The sequence below is a fragment of the Myotis nattereri genome (assembly GCF_964212035.1).
Source record: "Myotis nattereri genome assembly, chromosome: 10".
In the NCBI taxonomy this organism is placed as follows: Eukaryota; Metazoa; Chordata; class Mammalia; order Chiroptera; family Vespertilionidae; genus Myotis; species Myotis nattereri.
Window position 1 is genome coordinate 40,690,208 of NC_138085.1, and position 12,248 is coordinate 40,702,455.

The 12,248-nt window shown below is 33.6% G+C and overlaps 1 protein-coding gene across 1 annotated transcript in view; it reads left to right on the plus strand.

Moving 5' to 3' along the window:
• Window positions 1-12,248, plus strand: part of EXOC6B (exocyst complex component 6B) — a 530,863-nt gene that overhangs the window by 283,023 nt on the left and 235,592 nt on the right. Inside the window, exons 10-15 of the mRNA XM_081101107.1 lie at window positions 272-318; window positions 1,731-1,851; window positions 5,243-5,314; window positions 6,014-6,111; window positions 7,528-7,633; window positions 8,473-8,582. Coding sequence (XP_080957233.1) covers window positions 272-318; window positions 1,731-1,851; window positions 5,243-5,314; window positions 6,014-6,111; window positions 7,528-7,633; window positions 8,473-8,582 — 554 coding nt within the window. The remainder of the gene's footprint in view (window positions 1-271; window positions 319-1,730; window positions 1,852-5,242; window positions 5,315-6,013; window positions 6,112-7,527; window positions 7,634-8,472; window positions 8,583-12,248) is intronic.

Below are 12,248 nucleotides of genomic sequence, written 5' to 3' on the forward strand. Positions count from 1 at the left end.
ATGTGCTTAGCAAATTTTTTTTTAACTGTTAGTTTGAGACCACTTTTGATGAATGTAAGAAAATGGCAACTCTAACACCTATTGATTACCATGTGTCAGGCATTGTTCTGAGTCGCATTTTGTTCTCACTGTAACCCTCTAAAGCAGGTACTGTTGTTATATTTTTCTTGTAGTTTTGGGAACTGAGTCTTAAAAAATTACAAAGCTGATATTAACTCTGTCTTAATGTATCAAAGCATAAATAATAACTTTCTTTTTTACTTTGTTGCAGCATGAAACTTTAGATGGCTACAGGAAGTATTTTAATCAAATTGTAGGGTAGGTATATGCATCTGTGTGCATGTGTGTGTTGAATGTATATTATTTGTGAGACTTGGAAAAATCAAGTTTTCATTATTTTAAAAAATTTTTAAGACAAGATTTATTTAGTTTTGACTTTCTGATTATTTTAAAGGAATGTCCTATTGGTTTCAACATTATATTGTTGCAAAGGACTTTTTATGGATAAAGGGAGAAAAACATTATATTTGATGTTTTGTTTATCCATGCTTGGTAGGAGGGAACCAAATAATCAGCAAAAGTTGGCAAACTTTTTCTAAAGTGGCCAGATAGTAAAATATTTTAGGCTTACCATGCTGTAATTCTTTTTTTTGTCACAACTGTTCAGCCTTGTTGCAATGCAAGAGCAACTATAGGCACTACTCAAATGAGTGAGCATGGCTGTGTTCCAATAAAACAATATTTATGAAAACACACAGTGGGTTATACCCTCATGTAGAGTGTCTGTACTAGTATGGAATTGCAGTCCCAAGGTAAACATCCCAAATGTAGGCATCTTATTCTAATTCAGAATATGACTTTGCAGTTAAAAGAAAAGGAAAAAAATTGAATTGTTCCATGAAACTTATTTTTTAAGACTAAGATTGTTTCAATGTAATTGATAGTTTTGATTAAAATATATCATAAATACTCTGTATTTAAAGAATTTTTATTTTAATTCTATGGAAATCCTTGATTTTGTTTGTTTTTATATCTGTTTATTTCAGTGATTTACCCATTTTATTTTTTTCCTGGGAAAAGCTGTTTTTCTTTTAGGAAACTTAGATTTCTTTCAAGCATTTTTTTTTTTAATGTAGAGCAGTGGTTCTACATTATTATTTTAATTAGTATGAATATTTAGGCAAGATAGCTGAAAATACATTTTAAATGCATAAGAATGTAAAAGCCTCAGCAGAATTTTAAAAAATAAGTATGCATATTTTTTAACCTTTGTAAGATACCTTTTTAATACTTTGTTGAGAAAGTCTATATAAGGGCAAGGGTAATTATTTTGATATTTTTGTTGGGTTCTTAAAATATATGTATTTTACCTTTTATTGTCTTTTTAAAACCTATTGGTTTTTTAAAATATACTTATAGGGATAATAAAAATTATCCTCTTTTACATATAAACATTTTTTTCCCTTTTAAATTGCTAGATAATATGGTTAACATTTAACAAAAATGTAACTCCAAGTTTTTTAAAAGTGGTTAAGAGGATATCAAGATCAGGAGCATAATACTAAGTCCAAGAAATCTGATTTCATTTATGATACCAGACAGCTTTCTTTTAGAAAAAAATGACTATTAACTTAGAATTTAGTGACAGTTCTTAATGTTTGTCAAACCCTGGAAATAGTATGCAAACTGTAATTTCTGACAACTATGCTTTCTCTTTTCTCCAATCTTAGCTTTTTTGTGGTTGAAGATCATATTTTACATACGACCCAAGGCTTAGTAAATAGAGCCTACATTGATGAACTATGGGAAATGGCACTTTCCAAAACCATTGCCGCACTCCGTACCCACTCGGTATGTAAGAAGCCCAAGAGAGGTGCTTACTTCGAGCTTATTATCTATATGCTATTCAGTGTTTCACTGTTTTAAAATAATTATATGTGTATCATTTGAAATCTGAGGTCAGGGTGCCAGCATGGTGGTTTTTGGTGAGAACTTTCTTCCTGGTTTGCAAATGGCAGCATTTTTATTGTGTCCTCACATGGTCTTTCCTCAGTATATTCTAGTGTTTCCTTACCCTTCTGTAAGGACACCAATCCCATTAGATTAATGCCCCACCTTATTTCATTTGATCTTAATTATCTAAGGCCCCATCTGTAAAAATAGACATACTGGGGGACATAACATTCAGTCCATAACATCTCTTTCCCAACATATTTTGAAGCCCACCTTTATCATATAATAATATGTATACTAAGGTCTGTTTTTAGACTCTATGATTCTCCCTTGCCCTTTCCTTCTCTCTGTGAACATACAAAAAACTAATAACCAATGAATTATGTACTTTAAATAGGAGACTTGTGTGGTATGGGAATTGTATCTCAAGAGAGTTATTAAAAAATAAGTTAGCATCATCCTCATTTATTCACTGAACCATTTTATCCTTTCTGAGACAAAGTAGTTGACGCCACACATGCTAATTCTATTTTATGACACTGTTTATGGTTTATATTATCCAGCAAGCCAAGCAAAATAAGAATGACCCAAACATCAAAACAAATCTCAAAACAAACTCTATATCTGAGTGATTATGTCTTTTTGTTTATCAGAAATCACATATATATAGATATGTAACTTTCTATGTCACTGTTTAAAACTGCTTTTTTCCTTTTTCAATTGCATTATTAGTCATTGTATAATTTGGAAACTTTTCAAAAAATATAACATTTCAGGTACTAATGTGTGTAATAGTCTCATGCTGATTTCAAAATAATAAAGGTCTTATACAATCTGTCTCAGAATTCAAATTTAGCAATATATTAAAAGAGTAACATGCTTACACAAAGAAGTTCATATCAGGAATAGTTTAATATTAGATATGCTAATATAATTGCTAATATGACTATTAGTATGATGAACAGATCATCTGATAATACTGAAAAGGTATTTTTAAGATTCAAAATTATGCAATAGTATAATTCTTTGTGGCTTAAAACACTTATTTTTATAGATATAAAATATTGATCATTTTTTCTTCTTAGTAGACAAGATTGTGTACTGTGATAGTCATTTTATACACACCCACACCCACATCCAAACCTATTCCCTGTTACACACATATTTTAAGTTTTTTTTTTTTTTTTTTTTTTTTATTCAAAGGGTATACTAAGCATGTGTGCCTTCCAGATCTCCTAACCTAGTTCTCATGGAAATAAATGGCAGGGGCTGGGAGGACAACCCAAAAAGAGAAACTCTACAAAGTAGCATCTACAGGCTAGAAATTTCAAAAAATTTCTTTGAATGTAGAAAATAGATGGAATCAGAATAATGACTGAACCCGAGAATAAAAAGTATATTATGCATGGTAGGGTTATTGTCAACGTAGGAGACATTCTTCCAAGTGGAATATAGGAACACTTAAAATTCAGAGTCAAACCAATACAATGAGCAGGAATGGGCCTAGGATAAATCATAAGGGAAATTATTTAGAGGTTTGCATTCTAAAACCTTTGGTCATCCAGCTGCTTATCCAATACCTTTGGCCAACCTTACCATCTAAATAAAGAGAAAATAGCATGGTGGAAGTGCTCTGGTACTGTTTTTTGAACACAGTGATTCATCTGCCCCATTCACTTACAAAGAGCCTGTACTCACTTATTAGTTCAGACAATTTGAACTTAGAATTTGGACATCCTGTTGGGCCTACCAAAGATGGAGATGGAAAATATGAATGCTGAAAAATATAGATAATTGAAGTAGAGTTTCGGTTGTATCTATTAGCTATTTTTAAAAAAGACAGTCACAATGGAGGGGACTTTAATAATTAAAGAAATAAAAGAAGCAAATTTCCCTGCAGTGAAGAAATACTATATTATTAAAGCTGAAAGAATGCATCTTATATCAAGCAGGGTAAATGACAGCAGGCAATTTTTTTTTTACATCTGAAATTTTATATTTTAATTTGAGGGCAAGAGAAAGGCATTTTCATACATATCAGGATTCAAAGTTTACATGGAACCTATCCTATCTTATTGGTATTCTACAATAAGGAATGTAAAATGAAAAAGAAATCCAAAATATAAGATGAGATAGGATTAAATATAATATGTTAAAAAGAGAGTAAAACTCATAGAAAAATCTAAATAACTGATTATTTGTTTGCAAAGTTTAATGCTGTTAAGAATCCATACAAAAGGAGAGGCTTAATGTTTTAAAAGTTTAAGTGAAAACTCCAGATTATTTCAAGTAAACTAGTGGACAGAAAGTATATAACTTATTAATAACCACTATAAGATAATGTAAAAATAATTGATCCAATGAAAAACATGAGAGGAAACAAACAAACAAAAGAAATAATTATAAATAGAAAGCTTAAAATGGCTGGAATAGGTCCAAATATGTCAGTAATCATGGGAAATGTCAAGGTTAGAAAGTTTTATAGTTTGGTTAATAAGAGAGATTCATACATAATGAAGATTACCTACAAAGTCTGAAAATGAAGAAAGAGGAGCAGAAATAGCAATATTCTACAAGGCAAATAAAAATGAAGTTGAAGACCATTAAGTGGGGGAAGAGAGGCATGTTTTGTATTAATATCAGTTTTAACCCACCAAAAAGACAGTAGCTTATTTGCAGTAGACAAGCAAGCATAAATAGGTTATACCTATTTTATAGAACAAAAACTGTTAGTAATAAGAATTGAAACTAATGAACTGCCCCATTGTGGGAAAATTTAGCACACATCTTTCGGGAACCGAGATATCAAGTACAGAGCAAATAACCAAACTTGAATTCCCAAAATTTGATACCCAAATCACTGAACTTCTATTTATTTAGTTATTTTAAATATGTTTTTATTGATTTTGAGAGAGAGGGAAAGAGAGGGAGAGAGAGATAGAAACATTGATGAGAAACATCAACATCTATCTGCTGCCTCCTACATGCCCCCTACTGGGGATAGAGCCAGCAACTAGGGCATGTGCTCTGACTGGGAATCAAACCATGACCTCTTGGTTCCTGGTTCGATGCTCAACCACTGAGCAACACCAACCAGGCTGAATTTTTAAAACAGTGGTATATACATCTTTGTATCCTGATCAGCTCTCAAATCTCATGTTACCTTAAATCTGGTGTTGGACCCTTTCTTGGGATCCTTCACCAGGTGAAGCAGTAAACAATTAAATCACAATTTAGTTTTATTTTTAATGATTAAGATGTTTTCCTAATTGTCTTTTATTTCCTTTAGTCTTACTGCTCTGATCCAAACCTCGTGTTAGATTTGAAGAACCTCATTGTGCTTTTTGCTGATACACTTCAGGTTTGTGACTTCTGTTTATCTAGATTAGTATTTCCATCAGCTCTAAATCTTTTCACTGGCTGCCTAAATTTGAATAAGTACCTTTCAGTTTTTGTTTGTTTTCTTCTTTTCCTAGAGTTAGATTTTTTAATCTTTCTGTAGCATTTCCTGGCCCATCACCTTGAAAACATTTATGTTTTCATCAATAGTTCCCATCCCTCTCTTTCCCCTTGGAGAAAATCAGTTAATTGAACCAGCTACTATCGTAGTTTTCCAAAATTTTCTTAATTCAAATATAGTACCTGAGTGACTTTAGAGGTTTTTAGCTTCCATCTTGAATAATAATTATTGATTTGAACCATATATTATATTGATAAAATAGCATTAGAAGTGGGTGAGATTTGTAGCATTTTCAGTTTCTCTCCCTATTTCTTGTTACAGGCAGAGTTGTAGGGAGAGCTTAGCTGATGTTATAACCTGTATACAATATATTGATTTTAATATTCATCTTTTTATTTTTTTCTGACTAACAAATAATTTGGTATGTACCTTTTAATTTGTGAGAGATAAAACTAAATATTAGGGGAGAATGAAAGACTATCATGGTTACATTTAAATTGTTGGCTAAAGGAACAAAGATACCTTTCAATGCCTAATCTCTCTCATGTTACTAACAAAAATCACCTTATAAAATGAAGCTATTTTCTTATTTTGTTTCAGGTTTATGGTTTTCCTGTAAATCAGCTTTTTGATATGCTATTAGAAATTAGAGATCAATATAGTGAAACTCTGCTAAAGAAGTGGGCAGGTATTTTCAGGTGAGAAATGATCTATAGTCATATAGTGTGTGCAAGTGCAAATACATGTGTGTGCAATGTGTTTGTGCATAAGGTTTTTCAGATATAACTAGAGGCCCGGTGCACAAATTTGTGCACCAGTGGGGTCCCTCAGCCTGGCCTGTGGGATCTGGCCGAAACCGGATCTCCAACATCCCCTGAGGGGGCCTGGATTGCAAGTGGGCACAGGCCAAGCCAAGGGATCCCACTTGTGCACAATTGGGGCCGGGGAGGGACGAGGGAGATTGGCCAGCTGGGGAGGAACTGTGGGAGGGCTCCAGGGTGTGTCTGGCCCATCTTGCTCAGTCCTGACCTATCAGCCGGACCCCAGCAGCAAGCTAGCCTACCAGTCGGAGCGTCTTCCCCCTGGTGGTCAGTGCACGTCATAGTGAGCGGTTGAGCGGCCTTGGTATATCATTAGCATATTATGCTTTGATTGGTTAACGGATGACTGGATGACCGGACACTTAGCATATTAGGCTTTTATTATATAGGATGGGTAACAAGGAGGCTTATATTTTATGTCTATGATCCAGGTTATGATTGTTAATAAAAGTAAATTGCAATGATGTCCCAAATAAAGTTTCCTAGTTATCCAAAAATCAGTGATAGGTCTAACATGTGGGGACCCCCCAAATCTTATTGTGGCTTTTTTTGTTTCTTTGAATAAACGTCAAATATTTTGGTTCATACCGTCTATATAATCTTTTGTCTTCTTATTCAATTTTTTGTTTTCTCTTTGGAGAACATGTCTATTGCTTATTCATAAAGTAGTGGCTTTTGAGCCCTTTTGAATAATTTATCTTCTTTGGAACCTTTTTTGAAGTCTTACTCATGAGATTCCTCATCTTTTTCCTTCTTCACACTTAGAGAAGAGGCCTATTACAATCCAATATTTGAAGCATATTATTTAAATAGTTGTTATAACACTATTTAAATAGTTTGAATAGAAGGTCTAGTATAGGGTTAAAGAACATTAATAATCAAATATATCTTATTTAAAAACAAATGAAATCCCTTTGCTTTTTCCAGAGCACACATTCTTTCATTGTTAACTTTCTTAACTTAAGGCTTCAATGTATTGCCTTAAATTTTCTGTATCATCTATAAATCTCAAATACCGTGAGGTCATATTTGTTCTATTTGTGTTCTATTTGTTTCAGAATATAGTTTTCTCTTTGTCTTCCTTTGAAGGATGTCCTTATCCGAAACCAAATAGTTATGTCGTAGAAGCAATAGAATAGGGACTGGGAAATGTTTATTTTGGGTTGTAAATTTCAAGTAATTTACCTGTTATTTATCCCTACAGTGATTAACCCTTCCTCTTTCCTTCCTTCCTTCCTTCCTTCCTTCCTTCCTTCCTTCCTTCCATCCATCCATCCTTTATTTTCTTTATAGAAACATACTTGACTCTGACAACTACAGTCCTATACCAGTAACAAATGAAGAGATGTATAAAAAGGTGGTAGGACAATTCCCATTCCAAGATGTAGAGCTGGAAAAGGTAAGTAATTTAAAATGAACTTCCCTGTTTGGGTGGCATCCTTTAGAAGCTTTCATTGTATCAGTCTTATTAAAAGGATTATCTCTAACTCAGTGGGTTAGAACTAGAACACCTTCAAGGGATACCTTGGGCTTAGAAGAACAGAAGTTTCTGTTTTGGGAGTCAGTAGATGGCTTTGGTGGGGTCCTCTGAAGTATTTGGGGGATTGAAGTATTTGGTTTACACTTTGAAGTACTTGCTTTTATTATACCCTTAGGACATTTTCTCCCCAAAACATACAGTGAAATTTACCTTATGTGCTATATAATTCTATTGGTTTTGACAATGCATTGAGTCATGTGTGTACTACCACAATAATGACACAGACCAGTTCCATCATACCCCAAATCCCTCATGCTGCCCCTTTTCAATCAATCCCTCCTCTCACCCCCAGCCTTTGGCAACCACCAATATGGTTGATGTACATCTATGTTTGGCTTTTCTAGAATGCCAACATAATTGGAGTCTTTTGAGACTCTTTTTCTCCACTCATATAATGCTTTTGAGATTCATCCAAGTTGTTGCATGTTATCCATAGTTCATTCCTTTTTACTGCTGAGTACTTATCACAGTTTATTTATCCCTTCATGTTTTGGAGGACATTTAAATTATTTTTATTTAAATTTATATCTTATTCTTTTTACTATCAGGAAACTTACAGAAATACTTTCTTAAATTGAGATTGTTAAGCAGACAGCTCACAATGTAGTAGAAAATTCCTTTTGCATTTTAACTAATTTACAAGTACCTTCAATGTACGTTCATTTGTGATTCACGTTCATGAATTCTTACATTTACAGCAACCATTTCCAAAAAAGTTTCCTTTCTCTGAATTTGTGCCAAAAGTTTACAGCCAAATTAAAGAATTTATATACGCCTGTCTGAAATTTTCAGAAGATCTTCATTTAAGGTATAGTGGAAATGTAAGAGATATTGAGATTGAGATTATATTCATAAGTGTTCTGAAATACTTCTGATATTGTGTCCAGCTTTGATTTTGAAAGTCTTAATATTAGTCCTTCATAGCAAAGCACTGCTATATTTATATAGTCATGGTAAAAGGGAAGATTGGAAACTTTTGATTAACTTGTTTTTGCTTGTATCACTTAGTTTATTCTCTACTATTTACAGATTTACACTTTAACATGTCTTAGTGGGAATTCAGAAAAGCGTAGTAAAATGTATTAGTTTTGACTTTGCGTTTGATGAACTTTTAAGGCCAATAGTAGTGTAGCAGGTAATACCCTCCTCTCCCTTTTTTTCTTTTTTCAAGTAGTCTCTGGACTTGTTATAGATATCCATAATCCCTTTAATTTATGTTTAATTATTTAAATAACATTTTTAAGCCTATTTATATATCAGATATAGCTTGCTTTTTGAGAATACAGAAATAAAAGATGTAGTTTTTTGTCCTTAGGTATTGTCAGTATCTACTGAGGATAACAAACGTGAAAATAGACATGTAAAATATACTAGGGTGAGGCTGTAATATGTGTCATGTACTTTTAAAACACCTAGAAGGACACTTAATTCATCTTAAGCAATTTGAATGAGAATAGTCGTGATAATTGGCTTTCTAAAGAAACCTTTTCTCAGGAATGATACCACCATTCATTCAGATCAGGAACCTGAGAATTATTTTCAACTCCTATTGTCAAATAATAATTCCTTTCCTTTTTAAAAAGAATTTTCAATTACAGTTGACATACAATATTATATTAGTTTCAGGTGTACAGCTCAGTAATTAGACATTGATATAATTTATAAAGTGATCACCCCGATCAATCTATGGTCCATCTGACAATATACATATTCATTACAATATTATTGACTATATTCCCATATGATGCACTTTATATCCCCATGACTATTCGGTAACTACCAATTTGTACTTCTTAATCCCTTCACCTTTTTTATCTCCCCTAACCCCCCTCCCATGTGGCAACTGTCAAAATGTTCTCTGTATCTATGAGTCTGTTTCTAATAACTCTTATTCTACCTTTGGAAGTTGTGTTTCAGTGTGTGTGTTAGACTGTATCTATGAGTCTGTTTCTAAAAACTCTTATTCTTAAAAACAAAATTTTAGGCATTGGCCTAAATTCCTGTAAATACTTCACAAGTATGTTATTACATCTGTAAAACTCAAAATAGTACTCATCCATGGGGTACTGGGAAGCAAGCATACTTCAGTTTTACAGAGGAAGGTTAAGTAACTTCATCCAGATCACACAGGGAGTATGTGTTAAAGCCAGACTCAAATCTGATTGTATCAGCATCAATAAAACAATCACTGCCATGTTTAGAATTCTTACTCTTTGTATTAATATCTTACATACATTACTCAGGTAGTTGTTATAATATTTTTCTGAGATAATCACTTAATTGTTCACATTTAACAAATGAGGGTAGTACTCATTTGTAAATGAGTTTCTTTAAATCTATTTTTCCCCAGCTTGTTTTTTTACCTTTTAAGTTGGCAGTGTGGCTGCTTTAATTCACACGGTAGTCCTGTTTGACCTGGACCAGTTCAATGGTCTCCTAATTGTTCTTCTATCTCTAATTTTACTTTCCCAACCATCTATCTTTTCTTTTTTTCCTGATTCTATTCTGTATGTCTCCTAGAGTCATTTTTCAAAAATCAAATCTCATTTAACTTCTCTTCTTTTCACCTTTTCAGGGATTCCTCATGGCCTATAGGATAAAGTTTACTCTAGTCTGACATATTTATCTATTTGTCTCCCCCCACGCCCCTTGACCTAGTCCACCTTATACCATTTCCGGATTTATATTCAAGGGTAATTTCCCTGTCACCCCGTGCTTCAGTCATACTGACCTACCTGCTGTTTTCTGATCATAACATATTATTTTATAACTCTCTGACTTTGCTCATGACTCTTTCTCTATTTCAAATCATTGTTCCCTGTTAGTGCTCTTGACTAGCTTCTAACTATCCGTCAAGATGCAATTTAAACGCCATGTACTGAATGAAGCCTTTTGGACCACTGTTATTCCTAATGGAGCTGCTCTAATGACTTCTTTGTGCTACTTCTGTACCCTATGAATACTCATCTTACATTGTATTGCTTTACTTGTAGCTATGTGTTTCTGTGTGTGTGTTAGACTGTAGGTTCAAAATAGACATTTAAATTGGGGTGCATTTCTGCCTTTTACTATTTTCCGTTTACCTTACTTTCTACATTTACCTTATAACCTGTAGTGACAGAGATTACTTTGACAAGTATAGCTGTCATTTGGGAGGTTACAATAGGGGGTGTGAGACACAGTACATATAAAACAATTCTCTTAAACACAAGGCTTTCAAAACAAGGAAAACTGCTGTATTGAGATTTTTATGAAGCTTTAAGGATAATTATTCTCAAATCAAGTTTTCATTTTTTCCAACAAGAATTTTCACTTTCACATTAGCTAAAAATGCTGAAAGAATTATAAAAATTGAAAAAATATACAATTATGAATTCTGAGGATATATAACTCTTTTTGAAAGAAAGTTCTTTTTAAAACAACAAATAAATGTCATTTCTATGGTTAAATAATGTTCTGTCATTTGTACTTAAAAAAGTAGAATATACACAAATATATGTATATATACACATCTCTTTTTTAAGTTATTAAAATTCAATCTATGTAAAGAATTTGGGAGATAGAGAATAGAATAAAGAAGAAAAATTGATAAGACCCCAAAGTACCACATAGTGGTAATCACTCCTTACATATGGGAATTTTTTTTCTTTTAGTTTTTTTCCATTTGAACACACACACACTCTCACACACAGCCCTTTTTTTTTTTTTTTAAAGCAAGTTACTATGAGATACTTCCACTTCAGTCGGTAATATTGAAAACTGGAAAGAATATTGCTTTCTAACAGTGAATAAACACACACACACACACACACAAACAAGACTAACTACAAAATGAAAGCTTTCTGGGACCCATCAGGAAGCTAAAGTGACAGGATGACCAAATACCCTGAAATCCAAAACGAGGCTGGCCCCAGCCAGGAGAGAGTGATAGGATGCACAGACTCCGTGGTAGAGTCAGGAAGAAAGGCATAGCTATCACATGGGTGAGAAAGTAGAAATTAATTTCATCTTAATGAGTCACTAATGGCTGGAGCTAGCATGTTAGTTAGTGTAGAACTCCTAGTTGTGTGTCCCAGATCCAGGAGGAATTTATACTCACATGTTATTTGCAGTGGTCTTTCCCTGCATGCTCATGAGAAAGACTGGAGCTGGCTATGAGAGCAGAGAGAATCATCCATGATCAGGCATGGAGAAGGGGACCAGCCACTGCTGTGAAAAAGGGCATGGAGCCCCACTCCCCTGGTTTGGACACCTCTCTCATACTGATCAAAAACGTGAGAGCACTGGTAAGATTGGGTCAAGGAAGTGTCTGTCTCTCTGGCAGGCACATTGCTACAGGGAGACCTGAAGTAAAAAGAAAGCTGTTTCACCCCTGGGAGAATGGCAGAAGACAAGATCTTATACCAAATGCCATTAGTCGTTTACAGTGGGAAAGAGCACAAAACTGCACTATATTAATCACGGAGACAAAGCC